This window comes from Dipodomys ordii, unplaced genomic scaffold (genome assembly GCF_000151885.1).
Source record: "Dipodomys ordii isolate 6190 unplaced genomic scaffold, Dord_2.0 Scaffold51, whole genome shotgun sequence".
Taxonomy (NCBI): domain Eukaryota; kingdom Metazoa; phylum Chordata; class Mammalia; order Rodentia; family Heteromyidae; genus Dipodomys; species Dipodomys ordii.
The window spans coordinates 11,193,758-11,214,643 of record NW_012267267.1 but is presented as its reverse complement, the minus strand read 5'-3'; the positions used below and the strand labels follow the sequence as shown (position 1 = coordinate 11,214,643).

The window sequence follows — 20,886 nt, the reverse complement described above, 5'->3', positions numbered from 1 at the left end:
CCAGCGCGCTCGCCTCCTCGCTAGATGGTGTGCGAGCAGCCCGAGAATTAGCCACACTCCGGACGCGGCCAAAAGCAACCCAGAGGAGGTGTAGTGTGGTGCTAGGGGGTGGGAGGGGAGGGAGGGAGGGACCGCGAAGAGGAGGAGGAGGAGGAGGAGAAGAAGGAGGAGGAGGAGGAAGAGGAGGAGGAGAGGGAGAAAAAAAAAGAACAACAAGAGAGAAACAACACCCAACAACTAAGGAGAGGGGATACGAAAGAAAGAAAAGAAACCCACCCACCCACTCCTAAAAAAAAAAAAACACCACCCCTGTGGCGCGCCGCCTGGTTCCCGGGAAGACTTGCCAGCGCCAGGGGGTGGGGGCGCGAGCGGAAAGCTGCCGGAGAGTGAGCGGCCCTAGCAGGGATGGACATGATGCTCTTGGTGCAGGGTGCTTGTTGCTCGAACCAGTGGCTGGCGGCGGTGCTTCTCAGCCTGTGCTGCCTGCTCCCCTCCTGCCTCCCGGCTGGACAGAGCGTAGACTTCCCCTGGGCGGCCGTGGACAACATGATGGTCAGAAAAGGGGACACGGCGGTGCTTAGGTAGGAAGAACGGCGTGCATTTTCGTGTACTTGTCCTGTCTGTCTGTCTGTCTGTCTCTTGGTCTCTGTCAGTCCGTCTTTTCTACCCCCCCCCTTTTTTAAAGCCAGCAGGAATGCCGGTGGTGTTATTAAAAAAAAAATCGTGTCTCCAGAAATCCAGGTGCTGATTTCCCCCCCCCCCCCTTGAACCCCGACCTCTTTTAGGCTGGGGCAGGTAAACGGGCTGAGCTGGTCCGGGGAAAGCACTTTTCCTGGGCAGCAAAGTAGCCCTAGGATGGGAGCCGTGTCAGGCTGGCGGGGCAGGTGCCACTTTGAAACTCAATTCACAAGGTCTCTGTGTTATGGTCGGCGGGGTGGGGGGGGTACTCTGGCCGACTCGGACAAGTTTATCAGGTTTGTTTCTGTTTTACTCCAGCGACTCCCCTCCTTTTTTTCTTCAAACTGCGGGCTCTCCATATGTTTTCTTTCTCACATGGACACTTAAGCTGTATCTTGCTTTTCAGTTTGCTGGCTTTCCTTATCTCATTTGCTTCTTTCTTTTTTTCCCTCCCTCTGTTGCTTTTTTTCCTCCCTCTTTTATTTCCTTCACCTTCTTTTTCCTCTCCCTTGCCCCCCTTTTTCAAAGTCATTCTTTTTATTTTCTTCTCATTTTTTTTCGTTTTCTTGGGTTAAAAAAAAAATCCCTACCACTGAAATTTCGAACGCACTTGTTTAACTCCCTCTCCTCCTCCTTTGTCCCCCACCCACCCCGTCTTCACTCAGTGCCTGGTCTTCCCTTCCCCTTGCTCTTTCCCATCTGTGTCACACCCACAGGCACGTTCCCGCTGCTTTCCCCCTCCAGTGCCATTTCTCACCCTCATAAATCTTATTTTCATAAACTCCACTGCCGCTCACACTCTGTGAGGCTTCACAGACTGACACTCTGTGCTCCAACGTGCTCCAACGACCACTTTCCCATCCAGATCCTCTCAGTTTAAAAAGGCATACACTCCTCTGCTCCATACACTGTCACTCTCCTCCTTCCCTCCTTCCCTTTCTCCTTCCTTCCCTCCCTCCCTCTCTCCCTCCCTCTTTCCCTCATTCTCCTACCTCTCCTTTCTGCTCTCACCCATGTCTCTAACCTTCCTCTTTCTTTCTTCTCATCATTTTTCTCCCACCTCCTCCTGCTCCCTTCCTTTCCCTGTTTACCCTAAGCTTGAACATTAAAGTGGTTTTTTTTGTCATTAATGAATATCCTAGCCTAGTTTTACCCCTAAGCAACACTGCAAAGTGAGCTTGTAGAATCATTTCCTTCCATGTGAAAATTCAAATAGATGAACAGAGGTGCTTGGAACTAAGAAAGGCTAAACGCCTGATTCCTTCATTGCTCATGCCCCACCCACTCTGACACCCACACACACCTGACACACACCTCAAATCTTTCTGAAAGATCTTCTTTCTCTCCACTGGGTGGTAGTTCACTTACAAGTGTGGTTTACACAAAATCATTGTGCACGTTTCAGGTGAAAAAAGCTGGGATATATTTCTACTTGAATCGTGGCACATTTTATACTTAATGATGTGGGTGTGGCATATGCCTTGCAGCTCTCCAAGCATGCTTCAGTCAAAATTTACACCAAATGCTGTTATAATTTCTAATATATACTAAATGTTTTTAATGAAATGTTATCTTTGTTATGAATAAAACTGTAGATGCTATAGTAAAATAAGTTTTCAGCATTGTTTGTAGTGACAAATACTTTGTCAAATACGTGATATAAATTAAGCCCACAATTGCTCATTATATTAACTTTCAGAAGTTTGTATAACAGTGGTAACAAGATACTGCTTTTAGAGTCTGCAAACATATATCATGGAAGCTGCTATAAACATATATATATATATATGTATGTGTATATATATATATATATGTATGTATGTATGTATGTAGTGAGCAGTGCTATTCCTGACCTAAAAAGCTTTGGTTGATTGTCTTTTGATGTTATTTGTTGGCACTTTGTTTACTAATGAACAATCTGATAAATAATATGCTTAATTAAAATAGCAGAACCATATATTGCCTCTAGGAGACCTGTGCTAAGTTCAGGCATTGCTTCTAACATTGAAGCTTGCTTAACTCATGGTGATAATATCTTAGAGTTGCTGGTTTGGTAAAGTTCTTGTTTACTCTCTGAGCACTGTATCTCCCCCATTATTTGCCATATGCTAGATTTAATACTGTCTTATTTTAAGGAACTTGTGACATTTCAATGATCCTAAAGAAAACAGAATCCCCTCCTCTCAATGGTATTTCTAACAAATTAGATTTTAGTTTCTTAACAAACATGAAATTCTTTTATCTGTATTGTTTTTTACAAAGCAATGCATTTGTACTGGTTTTGTAATTCTATACAAAGTACCTAATTGGTGAACTTTTACTATTGCCTAGTTTAAAGGAAATAATTTACCATATTTTTTGTAAGAAAACCCCTTTCCATTAAAAATGTTAAGTACTAGCAATTATTTCCCTTTACTTCCTTTGCTTCTGGTATTTGTTTTGTTTTGTTCACAGACTAATATAGCTAAAGCTTAAGGGCTAATAGATTGTGACCGCTCATGTGATATATATTTTCAAGAGTAAAACCAGAGTTGTTTTCTAACATGTATACTTGAAATCATATTTGGTATTGTTTTATAATTTATCAGATAATAAAACTATACTTTCATACCTACACTCCTTTCTATCAGTTATGAATCTAATGGTTCAGAGAACATTGAATAACATATCATTCATCAAGTTTTATACAATATCCTCTGTTTTTGTTGTAACTGATTTCCTAAAGTGTCTAATAAAAAAGAAACAAAGGCCTAACAATTATCAAATAACTTTAAATGCTAAAGATTACAAGTACGAATATTTCAGTCAATAAACTATTGCTTATAGATACATTAATGAAACAGTTTAAAGGTCCGCCCATACTTTCCTATCTACTAAGTTTTGGAATGTCTGTTTTTAAGAAGTCATACATACACATACAATAAAACAAAAAAAAAACCAACTTTCCCTGTGTAGAGCTATAGCATGAAAAGTCTCCTTTCTGATTTCTAGTACATTTACTGTCACTTTGTAAAAATGTCCTGTTTTTACCTCATATAGAGGATTTATAGTAAAATCCATTTAATAATTTCAGTGGTTTTATCACTTTCACTCTGCCTTTTAAGGTTAATGCATATTATTCAATCTTTCACTGCTGAAGGATTCCCACAAAACATTTGGATATTCTTTATAAACTGTCTAGTAATACATCTGTTCATCATAGTAATATTTAATACCACAATTACCTGAACTGAGGGATCAAGTAAATACATAAACATGTTAAATACATTGTAGACTTCCAGAAGTGTGATGGGTTCCACTAGCCTGTTTAAATACCAATTTTGAGTTTAACTTCAGTCAATACATGAATAGTAAATTATTCCATCAGAAATTCTCAATCTGTATTAACATTAACTTATCCTTCCATCTTCAAGTTGCAATTTGTAATTCATTAAAGGTCTGAGTTACTATGTCCTGAGGTGACACAACAGAGAGCCAGGGAATGCTAGAACCACACCAGTCTCTTAAGGAGACAGGTCTTGTAGAGCAAGCATTGCTCTAGAACTATTACAGAACTTTGATGTCAATGGCTATAGGTTCCAAGGAGATCACCATTGAATAAATCAAACAAATATTCGGGATGCTTATATTTCAGCAAGTACAATTACATATCACTACATACAGCAGGTATGAGTAGTCATGACCTGAAACCCAATGGGGTAGGCTATATTACCATTCCAAAACAAGAAGCAAAAAAAAAGTGTGCCATGAATACTGCTTACCAGAAACCAGATCTTATTTTATGATTTTTATCTCAAATGCTGTAGAAGCCTAGTTTATTTTTCCCATAACAATGTCTGACTTCCACTCAAGACAAGCTGTCTTTAAACAAACTGAAATTGTTCACTTTTATTACTTAACATAAGGCATGTTTGAATTAAGCCTTTTTTTTTTGTCTTGGGAGGGTTATCAATACTTTATCTTAGTCTTGGGGTATCATGTGTATTTTGGTAGATATGTTTTCACAAAATTAAAGATGGGCAAATGCAGAAGATCATACAACACAACTAAAGTTAATAAGGGACTGAATGAAATATTTCCTATGTCAACTGAGTTGCATAATATGCATATCATTTACAGTTTTGTTTTTGAAAATTCCTTTGAAAGTGAAATGTGTTATTTTTGGGTCAGATTGGTCAAAATCAATTGTAGTAAATCCACAAGTAAGGTGGGCTTATTACTATATACCTAAACTACAACTGCATATTTAGAATAACTACAGTTACTTTAATGTCAATCAGCTGGTTGTTTGGTCAACTATTTACAAATTCTGCAGTGCAAACAGGAAACAGGCTGGATATTCTTTTTTTTTCCCCTCCTGGTCATGGGGCGTGAACTCTGGGCATGGAAACTGTCCCTGAGCTCTTCAGCTCAAGACAAGCACTCTACCACTTGAGCCACAGCACCACTTCTGTTTTTCTGGTGGTTTATTGAAGATAAAAGTCTCACCAACTTTCCTACCTGAGCAGGCTTTGAACTGTGATCCTCAGAGCCCAGATTCCTGAGTAGCTAGGATTACAGGCATGAGCCACTAGTGCCTGGCCAAGTTGAATACTGTTTGGAAACAATAATATGGGCATTCTTGTTCATAACCTAAACATGTCTGAACATTTCTTTTTCCTTTCCTTTTTTTTTTGTATGTGTTAGTCCTGAGGCTTGAACTCGGGGCATGGGCACTGTCCTCCATTTCTGGTAATTTTGGTGATTAATTGGAGACAATAGTCTCAAGGACTTTTCTTCTGAGTTTAGAACAACAATACCCATATCTCAGCATCCTGAGTAGCTAGTATTACAGGCCTGATTCACTGTCACCCAGCTGCACATTTCATTTTAGTGACTCATTTTTTTAGACTGTCTGTCATTCAACCCTGTGTATACATTTTGTACATTTTTTGCCACCTTCTTGATAAGAATTCAAAATACCCAATTATCTGCTTGTCATGCTTTAATCAATGAAAGAAAAACATTTTTTCTTAAATGTGTAACCTTCTTATACTTTATAAAAATTGCATATACAAATATCATATCATTGTACTACATTTTAAGATAAGTTGTATGGTAGGTCCCTTTGCAAAAGGAGACTTGTGTATGCTCTAGAGTTCATTTCCACTGAGCACATTGGCATTGGAAATTGTAAATATTTTGCAAGTAGATTTGTAAATGGATGTGACAAGTATTTATTCTTTTTCAGTCTCTCTGTCCAATACATTTTGTCTTTTTATTAGTCTATTAATTAGTATTGGTGTGAAATGCATGCTATTAATTAAAATAAATTAAATGCTTTATGTATGAGGATCCAGAATCACCAATAGCCATAAAAATCAATTATGTTATACTTTGGGAATATCACTGAAAACTTTCACATGTCTGGTGACTTGCTCTTACATGGTGAGATTCCAAACTGTTCAACTAGAATGGTACTTTTAATTTATAACATTAAAATGTTATTTAAGCACCTATATCTTTCTTAAACAGTGTCATTGGACAAATAAGTTCAAAATTTTTACTTTCCCTTATTTAAAATGAAGCTATAATAGGTTGTTATAACAACTCAAATTGGAAAATGTATGTTCCAGAATATGGAATAAAATGCTACTATGCTACCCATAGTGATTTTCAGAACTATTCTATTATTAGGACACATAAGTAGGCGTGTTAACAGAAAACCACTTATTAGTTAAAGAACATAGTATTCTCAGTTTTTTAAATAAATTTATTTTTCCCAGCATCTTTAATTCATAATAATTGAGAAGTCCATTTGGTTCTTTTAATCTTTTCATACAAGCAGATTTATCAACCTAATATTTTAAAATAAATTATTTTTTAATTAAAATGTTTCATGGAATAACTTAATTGTGTATAGTTGACTTTTAAAGAATTAAGAAAAATGAGCATATTATGGTCTGTATCAGCCCATTGTAAGTCTAAAGGACAAGACCTCTCTTTCATATTGCTGCTATTTTGTCCTGTGGGGATAGGAGATAGAGCTCTACCTTCAGGCTAGATTTCCCACCTTACATGTCAACTTCTTTAGATTGTGACTGGATAGTGGAAGGTGGTTTTGAAATAAGGGAAAATGAGACAAATAGAAGGTCTAGGCTATTTATCCTTCTTCTCTCTTTCATTGTTCTAGTCTGTGCAGCACATTTATTTTTTTGTCCCAGTTTCCATGTAAGACCTAGATCCTAGGCCTCTGTTTATTGCTTTTTCTCATTACTCCTCAAACCCAGGACTAGTCCCTGCTTCCTGTTGATACTAACCACTGAGTTATTTCAATCCCTCCAGCCCCTCAGCAATTCCATCTACTGTACAATGAATTTCCTGCATTAAGTCATCTCTGTTTTAAATATCCAGAATGGTTTGATTGTTGTTTGAAGAGCCCTGATTGATACATAGTAATAGTTTCAATGATTTTAATCATCTTTGATTCAAAGACTACTTTGTCCATGTTACTCTAAATATTATTTGCCAGCACTGTATGTGGTAATTAGTTTAGAAGACGTGAATATAATAATGATAAGTATTGCATAGAAGAACATTACATTGAGATTTATTTTCCATATGCAGTTAATGATGATAATAAATGTACAAATACTAAATTAACATACAATTCAGTAAACAAATAAAAATTAAATAGATGACTATATGGGCAAGATTGCATAATACCTTATCTTTTTTCCTTTCACTGAAGCAAGAGTGAACTAAGTCTAACACATGCTTTTGAATATATGATCAAACTACTGAGATGACTCCTACAGTGCTGCCTATTAGAATCAATAGGAATTAAAGGTCTTTCTTTTATGTAGCTTAAGACCTGAGGAGCAAATCAAAATTTCTAGTTTTCTTTTTAATGTAGCATATGACCATAACAATACTCACAGTTCAAGTATCTGACTGCTGTGAAATCACTCAGACAAATGAGTCTTTTGACTAGAAGTCTTGTTTCAAGGCTATAAATTAAGACAACAATTAATTATTAACTAAGGCATCACAGACTTACATTAAATGTTACGGGAAGCTTTCAAAAGTAGATATTGTACTGTTGTGTCTTTTTCCTCTTTACCTTAAGAATAACTCTTCCCATCATTTCTACAAAAGTGTTTCACAAAAGTATTAGTCATAGGGCTCCAGAATAAAAGGAGCAGTGTCCAGAAAATTCTGATTTTGGTACATTGCCTCATAATTTTATGGGTAATAATTTTCACTGAATATCAACATTGGGGAAATGAACCTCTTGAACTTAGTCTCCACTATCTCATTTCTCTCAAAGCTTTTCACTTCACTGACACATTAAAGTATGTCCTTAACACTGTTGCATATACATATAAAGTGCATTGCTCTTTTTGTGCAGCATCATATTGTCTATCTTTTTTGAGATTATAAAGGAAATTTTAAATTGGTTCACATTCTATTTTGCCAGGTATTTCATGTGTTTCAAATTAACCAGTGAATAAACTTTTCATAATACCAAGGAATAAAGGCTAAAAGGTCTAGTCTTTGTCAGGTGCATATTTGTTACTCCAATGTATTCATTATTGGATATGTAGTGGAATTGTTTATATGATTTTTTTTTGTCAGTCATGGGGCTTGAACTCTGGGCCCGAGTGCTGTCCCTCAGCTCTTCAGCTCAAAGCTGGAGCTCTACCACTTGAGCTACAACTCCACTTCCATTTTTTTTTTGTAGTTTATTGGAGATAAGAGTTTCACAGACTTTCCTGTCCAGGCTGGCTTTGAACTGCGATCCTCAGATCTCAGCTTCCTGAATAGGTAGTATTACAGGCATGAGCCACCAGCGCCCAGCTATATGATCTTGAAGAAATTAAATAATAGGATTTTTAATGTTTTACCAGGAGATGTTTTCTCTTCATTGTGATATTTTGATCAGAAAGGTATTTTAGTGCTCTGATTGTTGTTTCTCTCTTCTTAGGACCTTTGTACATATCACATATAGATGAGGGCAACATAAACTGTTTTGCATTGATACCAATTGATTGCATAACTGATGGAATAAATGCATTCGTACTTTATTTCACATTTTGTTGATCACTCTCAGTAATGAATTTGATTTTAATGTTGTTAGAAGTTGTTTCCTTTACATACTCACTATACCAATAGTCTCTATCTTAATTCTTATGAATCTTGTAGCAGTTTAAAACATGTATATTAGAAAATTTCAGGATAACCAATGGCACCAAACATTTTACTAGAGGCTCTTGGAAAACAACTATGTTGGAATGGAAGTTATTTTTAAAATAATCCATAGAATTATATAAGGCATTGGACATTGATAAAAATTCATTTGGTGTATATTTCTGCATGCACACATTTGTGCTCTCTCAATATTTAAGTTGCATTTCTTATCATAAAAAGTTGCAAATACGATGATCAAGTTTGATTATTTGACATGTAATTATCATATAAGGGGATCCAAAATTATAAATTATACAAGAGTGTATTTTCTTTTACAGTTAAAGATAGCAAAATATCTATTCTGATCTCCTGATCTATTTTATGTTTCTGTCTCAGCATGTGGCCCCGCTGTTTTCCCTGAGCCTCAGTTAAATGAAGTCAATAAGATAACAGAAGTAGAGAGAATTGGCTATTGCTATTGAAGAATAACTCACAATTATGAAAATATGTTACATACTCCAGACCAGAGGAGGATTTTTTATTGTTTCAACCATATTCCAGAGATAGGCCAACAGTTCTTCATAAACTACAGGGTATTGATAGTAGCTGATAGAATTTAATATGTGCTTATGGTTTTGATTTAAAATGTTTACGATGTTATCTATTAGCATAGTGGTTATTAAGCCATATCAATTTCTGAATGCCACTAGAGAACTTTTGATGCTCTTAAGCATCCAGCTGGCATGGGGATTGGACTCTTAATCACTTTTTCTACCAAAAAAAATAAGGAGTAAAATAAAGAAGGAATTTGGCAGTGTTGCTTGCCCACATTAATTGTTGCTCTTTTGAATACAAGCCAGTATATTGTACTTTCTAAATAGTAATTTACTCAATTTAAGGAAAATGTTTATAACCCTTTTCAGTCCATAACTAAAAGGTTCTTTACTGAATTTCACTAAATTATTTGGAATAAAGTCCAGTGCTCATGTTTACACTGCATGGTTTGTTTTTTATTTATTTCTTAATGTCGTTAGCAGCAACTACTTCCATAAAGAATTTAGAGGTTCTAGATGACTCAAAAGTCATGTGAAAGTGTCCTGTTTTCTTCAGAAACCCATTTACTTTCACGATAAATTAAATTTGGATATACTAAAGGATTTTAGAGATACTGTAAATACAACAGATCAGTAAAATTACAATAAAATATTTGTATATTCTCTCTAACAATATCAATTTCAATTGTCTAGGATTACTAAAATAATAGAGGGAATATAGTGTTTTACAATTTTATAGATAAAATTCTTCAAACAGGAAAAGATAGATAAATTTTATTCTAATTGATATTTTGAGTAACTGATCAATTTAATAGAAAATGGCAAATTTAGCCAGACAGTGGAAGCCCCTGCCTGTAATTTAGCCTCTTGGCAGCTAAGATTAAGAGTATCATAGTTTGAGGCCATTTTGAACAAGTCATTGTCTCTACTTCCAAATGCCCAGCAAAAAGCAAGACCGGAGACATGGCTCAAGTGGCAAAGCACCAGCCCAGCATGCAAATTAAGGAAGCACAAGGCCCTGAGTTCAATCACTAGTATCACCAAAAAAAGAAAAAGAAACAAAAGAAGAAAGAGAATGGCAGATCTGATGTTTAGCATAGTGTTTGTCCCATTATCAGTGTTAAAACCCTGAATGTAGAATGAAGAAGGAGTGAAAAAAGTCAGGGTGGGAGGGAAATGTTAACTTCTTAAGTAACTTTTAATAAAGTTAATTAAAGCTTTAAGACTATTGGAATGATATGGCATTAATCCAAGACTCAGAGCTTTATACAACTAATAAGAGTGTATATATATATATATATATATATATATGTATATATCCATATATTTCATTAAAGAATGGGAATTTTCTAAACCCATCTGTGTTCCATGAAAAAGAAATATATACACCATGGACTACAATTTTGAAATTATATTTTTCACCCAAGTATGTCTTCCTTATAAGTTTCAAGACCATTTATGTTTAATTTTGAAGATGAGAGCTCTATATCTTGGCCTGGAATGCGATTGTGAGGAGTTTTGTATTTATTTACTTTTACAAGTTCAGAAAAGAAAATTATATATAAATATTTGAATAATAGGAACTTCTCTAGCTGATGCTAGAGATCAGTTGTTTCCATATACATTAATTTATTTTTGTTTTGTTTTTTAATTGTCAAAATGATGTACAGAGGGGTTAATAAGTACATTTCTTGTTAAACTTGTTACCCTTCCCTCATTATTCTCCTACTTTCCCTACGTCCCAGACCCCCAGTTATACAGGTCATTTCCAACATTAATTTTGATTATCTAAGTTTATTGAAATGTTCAGTGCCCCACATTGTCTAGAAGTGAGCACCTTTTAGTTTTCGCTTCTCTACTTGTGGGCTACATTACCTTTGACAAATACTTTTCCTCCCTAGCAGAATTATGTGATTATATGAGATATTTCACATACTAATGGTATATAATGCATCAAAATTCTAAATTTATATCATCTAATAATTTTGGAATATTTTACTTTTAATTCAGCCTGAAGGTAATTGACAGTTATTACCCATTGATCTTGGTATGATTTCCTTTTGCAATGAGTTGTGATTTTTTTGTATAATATTCATTAAATGCACATTTTTACATTTTGAAGACTATATTTAATAGATATATTTGGAGTTGCTGATATTATTAAGCCCATTAAGAAGAGAAGTAATTAGAAGCCTAGGAGGAAAAACACACCAAAAGGAGTGTTAGTTATCAGAAATACAGAACCAGAGCATGCAAGTACAATAGAAGCACGAATTTTGTGTTTAACAGATTGATGGTGATATAAATCATTTACCTCTAATGAACAGGGCCTCTAACTGGATGGTTACAGGAAATGTTAAAAAAGAATAAGTGGACCCATTGCCACAATGAGACGTACAAGTCGTTATGTTGAAAACAAACTTTACAACTTTGGTGGGAGGAGGGGAGGGCTGGTTGGGGATAGGGGGAGGGATGGGAAGGGATGGGAAGGGGAAACAAAGGAGGAGGCTACAATGCTTGATAAGAAATGTATTCATTATCTTGCCCATGTAAGTGTAACCCCTCTGTACAGTATTTTCACAATAAAAAATAATAATATTAATTTTAAAAAAGAATAAGTGAAAAGAGACTGAAAGGAGTGAATAAGAGAGATTACTCATGGGTGGAGATGGGAGGGAGGGTTTGGGAGAGAGTGACAGGAAAAGGCCCTGCAAAAAGGAAATGTACTGATTACCTTAGTCATTGTAATCTCTCTGTATAGCACCTTAATAATAACAATAAATTAAATTAATATTAAAAACTAAAAAGTACAATGCAATAGTAATAAAGAAGTCAGAGGGTGAAGATTTATATTTGGGACAGATTTTAGAATGGAAGATGTGATCATTGGTGACAATGTTGGAAAAATGTCTGATTTTTTTTTTTTTTTGGTCCGGTCATGGGGCCTGAACTCTGGGCCTGGACGCTGTCCCTCAGCTCTTCAGCTCAAGGTTAGCACTCTACCACTTGAGCCACAGCACGACTTTCAGCTTTTTTTTTTCTGCTTATGTGGTGCTGAGTAATAGAACCCAGGGCCTCATGCATGCAAGGCAAGCGCTCTACCACTGAGCTACCTTCCAAGCCCATGTCTGATTTTTTTTTTAATTGCCAATCCTGACTTCTGTGTGGTAGAGTAAATAATTTCATCAAATATTATACCTTAGATTTTTTTTTACATAATATGATGAAGGCAGTACAGTTACAGGGGAAGCATTTGTGAGCAAGAACTTTTTCCGTATAGTGTTATGTTTTCTGTATAGTGCTGAGCTAAGTACAATATCAGAATTTATGTTAAGAATGCTTGCTTTCATTCTGCATATTTGCAAAAAAATTCATATCCCTAGAGTCATACTGTAGAAATAATGCAATATATTGCCAAGGACTAGAACTCAGGCCCTCACTTGAATTTTGAACTCATGGCTTGTGCTCTACTACTTGAACAATATCTCTAGGCTACCATGTTGCTGGTTAATTGCAAAGAGCGTCCCATGGAATTTTCTATCCTGAGTCATTAACCCTTAACCTGTTTAAAGTTTCATATGCACTATTCTACCATCTTGAGAAGTATTGCAAAGTTGTGCACTGTCTGGATTCTTATTGACTGAGATCTGAGATAGCCTCTTATGGAATAGATCCATGTTTTATGTACTACCCTCCCAGTAGTCACTTGTAGCCTGCAATACCAGATAAAAAGTTTTATTTTTAATAATTTTCTCATTTACTAAATTTTTAAGAACCAATTGAGGAGTCTTGGAATGTTTCCCTAGTGAGTAAGAACTATTAGATAAGAATACATTAAAAATACAGATATACACCTTGTTTTTCTCATATACTTTAATTTAATAGTATATATACTTATGATACTTATGAATGTTACATTCAGATTATAATTAATTATGATACATGTTTACTTTGAAAATGTATATATTTATGATTCATATGCATGCTAATGGTACATATGTATTTTTATTGTGTTGTTATAGTTTGTTATCAAAGTAAGTTTCACACAGATGGCACATGGAATACCTATGCATCCATATCACCATTTCTAATTGTTCATTTTAGTGTTACTATATCAGTTATGCCAGAAAAGTTTTATAATACTGAGGATGTTTTCCCTATTAATACCACTTTTATAACCCAGGTGGTATTGATATCAATGTCATTATTATAAAAATAATACCATGAATGCAAAATATTCTCACTAAACATGATCTCTGTATTTTAACAATGAGTTGATTTTAAAAATGTAATCATAACTAAAAATAAAATTTTGGTCTGTTATTTAATAAAACCAGTTTGAAGTGCATAGTATTATATTTTTCCTCAAATTGTTGAATGATGGATCATAAAATCAGATGCCCCACTTGGAGAAGTAGAATTAAGTTACTACCTTGTAGGACCAATCAAGAAAATTTTAAAATTGGAGAATTTATTTTTGTTTGACCACAAAGATAATTTATGTAATTTCAGTAGCCTAATAAAATGAATTTTAAATTTCATAAGACTGGAAATTAATATCATTGGAAGTTTAGTAAATGTTTTGTAAGTTTTTATTAGGTATGCTTATCTGTACTTATTTTAGCTATTTAACAAATAAAACATCTTATTAGAGGTGAATAAATTTTAGTTTCTGGTGTTTGTAGTTTATATTACTGTTTATTGGGTAACTCAATTAGTTGTTTATTGATTCATAGATTGTACTATATTTCTTTAGAAGCTTAAACTACTCATCACTGTTGGCCTTAGTTTATGCTATGGAATTAACACTGATTTACTTGTTAATTAAACTGGACATAGCATCTCAAGAAAAGACAGTTTGATACATTCTGATTTAAATAAATACTGATGTTAATCAACTTTTAAACAAAACACTCATTAAAATTAAAGATAAAATATTTTTAATGAAAGATTGAATTCATATCTGTTTTCACATTTTTTTACAGGTCCTAGGGCTTAAACTCAGGGCCTGGGCATTGTCCATGAGTTTCTCTGTGCTCAAGGCTAGTACTCTACCTCTTGAGTCACAGCACCCACTTCCAGCTTTTTTCTGTTTATGTAGTACTAAGGAATCAAACACAGGGCTTCATGCATCCTAGGCAAACACTCTACCACTAACCCACATCCCAACTCCTGTTTTCAATGATTTTGTTTTTCTTTTGGCATCAGCAATACATTGTTGGTCAAGTGGGCAAATAGCTATTATTGAAGGATTATCTAAGACTTTAGAGTAAGTATAGGCTAGAGGAAAATGACTGACATAAGACATATGCATTCATTGTTAGTAAGTATACACATTTCACAAAAGTGGAGGTGGTGATCAAGCCCCTACCCTCCACACATGTATTTATTGAATAAGTATATATTGAAGAAATTGAATAGTTACTTAAAATTTATTCCGCATTAATATTTATAAAACGTAAAATATTTTCACAATAGTAAAGTTGTAGGAAGGACAAAAATAGACAAAAAGCATTTTTGCAAGTGCATCTTATCTCTATAGAATAAAAATCCTTAGTATAATTTTAAATGTTTTGCTTATGCTAAAGAAGAAAATTTTCTAAGAAGAAATAAAATATTTCTGCCATTTAAAGTGATTGATCCATTAACTATATGCATGTGTGACAATATCACAGTAAAACCCATTGTTTGTACAATTTATATACTCAAATGAAAGTAGGCCATTTAAATAAATATTATGATAAATAATTTGCTTACATATATCATTTTATAGTGAATAATTAATAATATTGGACAAGTTAGAGTAATTAAAAAGAAATGACAATTATTTAATATATTTAATTATTTAATATATTTAATTATTTAATGTATTTAATCACTTGAACCCCAAGATAAGTTATCAGATGTTTTTTTCTTTCATGCTATTGTTTCTAACATATTTATAAGATGATTTCTTTGTTGCTTTGTATGTCTCTCCCCCATGGTATAATCCTTGCTTTCACTGTATTTGATGTTGGTATAATTTGTGTAGGGGAAGGGAAAAAACAAATCACTTAAATAGGGATACAGGTGGACCCATTGCAACAATGAGATGTACAAGTCGTTATGTGGAAAAATGAACTTTACAATTTTGGGGGGGCGGAGGTGGGGGAGGTGGGAGATGGGAAGGGATGGGAAGCGGAAACAAAGGAGGAAGCAACAATAAGAAGGCTTGATAAGAAATCTACTCATATTGAACCAGCTTTGCATCCCTGAAATGAATCCTGCTTGATCGTGGTGTCTGATTTTTTGGATGAATTGTTGAAGTCGATTGGCCAAAATTTTGTTGAGAAGTTTTGCATCAATGTTCATCAAAGAAATGGGTCTATAGTTCTCTTTCTTTGATGAGTCCCTGCCTGGTTTTGGGATGAGGGTTATGATGGCTTCATAGAATTAATTCGGTAGTGAACTTTCAATTTCATTGAAGAGTTGGAGGAGTATTGGTGTGAGCTCTGCTTTGAAGGCCTTGTAGAATTCCGCTGTAAAACCATTTGGTCCTGGACTTTTCTTAGCTGGGAGGTCTCTTATTGCTGTTTCTATTTCAGTGCTTGATATGGGCCTGTTAAGAAGGTTTAACTCATCTTGGTTTAGTTTTGGCATGTCAGTACTGGCTAGGAAAAGGTCCATTTCTGTCAACTTCTCAATCTTAGCATAAAGTTTTGAGAAGTATTCCCTTATAATATTCTGAATCTTGGTTGTTTCCATTGTGGTGTTTCCATTCTCATCTCAAGTCGTTTAAGGATACAGGTGGACCCGTTGGAACAATGAAAAGTACAGGTTGTCATGTCGAAAACGAACTTTACAACTTTGGGGGGGGGCTGGGAAGGGATGTGAAGGGTAAACAAAGCAGGAGGCTGCAATGCTTGATAAGAAATGTACTCATTATCTTGTGCATGTAATTGTAACCCTTCTAATAATAAAATAAAAAAATAAAATAAAATAAAAGGAAATCTACTCATTATTTTGCCCATGTAATTGTAACCCCTCTATACGGTATTTCCACAATAAAAAAGTATATATATATATATATATATATATATATATATATATATATAATCACTTAAATACTTATGTTATTGCTATTTAAAAGCATTCAATGTAAACTCTTTAGCTACTTAATAAGAAACTAAATAATTACATGAGCTTGGAATATTACATTAAATATGTCTTATAAAGTTAAAGTTAGGAGTTAAAATCTAAGAATGTTCCTTTCATACCCTTTAAACAATATTTGTATATTTTAGATGTGGTAATGTTCATATGTTATCTACTTAAGAGACATAGGGTAAAAGCAGAGCAATTGTTAACATTTCAGTTTACAGATGAATAAACACGGACTCGGTTATTTCCAGGCCTCTTCTTCAGTTATTTAAAGGTTTAGTTATTTAAAGGCCTCTTCTTGCTCTTTACACTTAGATTGTTTTCCTGTAAACATCTAAGCTTAGAAAGGAACTCAGTTTACTTTCTTAAATTATGTGCTCTGCATTGTATTACAGATTATTAAAACACAACCCACCCCACATTACAGACTTATTTAGATTTTCAAGTGGCTCTACATCAGCTTTGGAGTACAAAGTAATCTCCATATGGGATATGCCTGTCATAGCTTATGAAAACTGGGAGTTTCAGGACCAGGGTAATCCATTCCAAGTGCCATTTCCTATCAAACGGTACTGTTTCTTTTGAGTGCTCAGCAATGCCTAAGACATAAAATTATCTGAGGAAATTTGGAAAAGTGATGTCACCTTTTCCCAGCTTTCTCTTTTGTCACTGCCTTTTTATTTTTATTTATTTATTTTTTGTCTATATGCCTTTTCCCATTTACCCTAAAACCAAAAGGAAATTGCTACGAGAGGACACATACTTATTAATGTTGGATGTATCTGCAACTCTATACTGCTCAGAAAGTTTCTCATCACTTCATATATCAGATAACAGAAATGAATATTTTGTTGCAGAAAAAAAAGATATAACCACAGGCCAGTGATTTGAGAGGTAGAGCAAATACTAAATTTGTAGTGAATTTTAAACCTGTTGTGCCCATATTTTGTTTGATTCATTTACTAGAATTAAACATAGATTTAAAGCTAGTTTATTAAGCATGTGTTTTACTCTGGTTACTGAACTCTTTTCCCCTAGGTTAAAAAGTTGAACACACACACACACACACACACACACACACACACACACACACACACACACAAAGCAACACATTGCTTTTGGAGAAATAAAACATCTGTTGTATAGGGAGTTTTAAAAAATAAAGAAATACAGTATTTTAATCCCTGTTGATTAAAATTTTTCAGACATCCTGTTTGAACAGTACTAATTTATCTACATAGAGTAATTCAACAAAAAAGACAAGCAAGAGAAAGAATTGCTCTTTAAGAACTTAATTATATTTAATCTTCACTCTTTAATTTCTCTAAAACACTCTTAACTGGTGCCTACACAGGATCAGTGAGTTTCTCTCTAATTTTCCACTAGCCATCTCTTCACTTGGTTGAATGCTCAAATAAGCCAAGTCAGTTACAATGTTAAGTATGATGAGGAATTATCTCATCTGTACATAAAATATTTAAGACTTTGGAAATAATAAGAACAATTTTTAAGAATTGTGCTGAGTAGATATAGATGTGGTAACTGTGACATAATTCTAGGAAAATAATTAAAATCTAGTTGTTCTTTACACTCAGACTGCTTTCTATGTGTCTTAAATTCTCACTTCTCTTTGAAGAAAGGGAAATTGAGTTTGTTAATTATGATGGAAGACGTACATGGTACAAGAAAGACTATGTAGATAATGGTCCAGTGCTAGTGACTCAGGCCTGTAATCCTAGATACTCAGAAGGCTGAGATCTGAAGACTGTGGTTCAAAGCCAGAGTGGGCAGGAAGTCCATGATGCCTTTGCCTCCAATTAACCACCCAGAAGCCAAAAATGGAGTTGTGGATCGAATGGTAGAGCATCAGACTTAAGGCAATGTCTAGCCCCAGGACTGGCATATACACACGCGTGCATACATGCACACATGCCCACACACGTTCAATAAGATAGCATGGATTTTTAAAAAAAAATTTTATGTTACTGGAGTGTGAACTCAGTGCCTCATATTTACATAGTCAAGAATCCTAACACTGACCATGTCTCCAACTCCTTCTCTGGGGAAATGTTTAGAAAATATTTTCAAATAATTCAAATATTGCATTCAAATAATATAATATAAATATGTTGCTGGAGAGAAATTAAAATAATTAAAATGACATTTTAAGATTGATACTTATAATGAAAAGAAGGGACTGTATATTTTAAGCTTTTGGGAGGGGAGCTACTTGTGAGCACTTTGTAAATGGGAACATTATATCAGATTATTAAGATACATAAGGAAAAAATGAAAGACAAAAGCTAAATCCTGTCTTCAGAGAGCTGTTATGCAGGCAGGTAAACCAATAAAATTAACAACCAAAGATGAAAACAGGGGTCCAAATAAAAAAATGTTAATGAACACTCAGAATTTTCCCAGGCTGTTCTTATTGGATGTCTTCTGATACCACAAAGCAAGCCAATCTTAATTTGAACCTTTACTTCATGAGAGCTTTAAGCCTGGTGCCGGTGGCTCAAACCTGTAATCCTAGCTATTCAGGAGGCTGAGATCTGAGGATCGTGGTTTAAAGCCAGCCCAGGCAGAAAAGTTCGTGAGACTCTTATCTCCAATAAACCACTCAGAAAAATGGGAAGTGTCACAGTGGTTCAAGTAGTAGAGGGCTAGCCTTGAAATGAAGAGCTGAAGGAGAGAGTTCATGCAGAGTTCAAGCCCCATGACTGACAAAAAAAAAAAACAACAAAAAACAAAAATAAACTAACAAACAAAAAAACATGAGAGCTTTAAGCCTGTTCTGGTTTTTCACATCTATACTTCTAGCTATTCAAGAAGCTACAATCCTAACTTCCAGTGCATACATTTCACAGATCTCATTGTTTTCAGTTCTAGAACTGGACTTCATTTTCCTGGTGATGTTACCACATCACCAGGTAAAGTGGAACATTCTAATGCTTTTCACCAAATGCATATCCTTATAGGTGGTGCTTCTCAGAAAGCCAGCCCTGCAATAGAACTGAATAATCTAGATTCAGATGTGATGCTGAATATGCTCTAGCTAATGTGCTTCTGAATTTAGGTTATGATTTTAATCTTTGTCCCATGGTTTTATGTGTATGTGAAAACTTTGCATGCTTTGTGTCAAACACTTATCAAAATCATGTCTGAGCCAGTTAGAGGTCACTGAGGCTTAATTGATAGAAAAGCTTAAGTATCAGAAAAAAGATTTTCTTTATTTAGTTTTCTTTGTAAAGTGTCAATGCATTTATAAGTACAATGCATTTTGGACAATATTATCCCTTTCATCATTCTCCCTTGTCTTTCAAACCCACCCATCCCCTCAAGTTTTATGGTTCCATTTTCACACACACACACACACACACACAAATATGAATATAATGTGCCTACCTTTCTCTTGCCATTCATCTGGACCACTCCCTAAATTTCAGAATGGAGATATTTTTGTTTTTTCATTTTAAGACTTCGTAATATTTTATATGGTGGTGCTTAATGTTTATTTCACCAAATGCCTAATAAATACATAGCTTTATCAAACCAATTTCACCTTAGAATGTATTCTGAAAAGTAGGTCTTCCATCCAGTGCTCTCCACAGCAGAGTCTAAAAAGATTTATATGTTTTATATGAAAACATAGGGGAAGTGAGAATATTTATGACACACCAGGTAGGCTCTAGTTTATCAGATCTGATATCCAAATTCTTAATGAGTTTAAATGACAATAAACATACCCATGTGAGGCTGAGTGCATATGCTCTTTTCCTTTAATATAACACCAGCTATACTCTACTCCTCTAGGGTTGTATTAACTATGATTACAAACTTCTTTACATTTGACACTGCTTTACATTTGATATACATACATACAAACATACATAAATTCTTTCTTGGTTAAAATATTCACAGTCTATTTCCATGGCATAGTTATTTATGATTCTTTTAAAATGTACCTCATTCTATGATACAAAACCATCATCTTGTATTTTTTATCACCTTGTATTTGTATCTGGACTAAGAACAATTTGTGTGGACATCATCACACATTTTATGTCAAAGATTACATATTTTTTTGGGGGGGTCTGGTCGTGGGGCCTGAACTCTGGGCCTGGGCACTGTCCCTCAGCTCTTCAGCTCAAGGCTAGCGCTCTACCACTTGAGCCACACCGACAATTCTGGCTTTTTTTTTCATTTATGTGGTGCTGAGGAATTGAACCCAGGGCCTCATGCATGCAAGGCAAGCACTCTACCACTGAACCACCTTCCCAGCCCCTCCACTTATATTTTTTACTTTCTAAACTCCACTAGTGTTGTTTTAAATACATTTTGCATT

At 34.8% G+C, this 20,886-nt stretch overlaps 1 protein-coding gene across 2 annotated transcripts in view; it reads left to right on the top strand.

Moving 5' to 3' along the window:
- The first annotated feature begins 214 nt into the window (after positions 1-214).
- Positions 215-20,886, top strand: part of Negr1 (neuronal growth regulator 1) — an 865,320-nt gene continuing 844,648 nt past the window's right edge. The window contains exon 1 of one of the 2 annotated variants that reach the window (XM_013020560.1): positions 215-581. In XM_013020560.1, coding sequence (XP_012876014.1) covers positions 406-581 — 176 coding nt within the window. In that variant the 5' untranslated portion in view covers positions 215-405. The remainder of the gene's footprint in view (positions 582-20,886) is intronic. The other variant, XM_013020561.1, reaches the window with a different exon arrangement.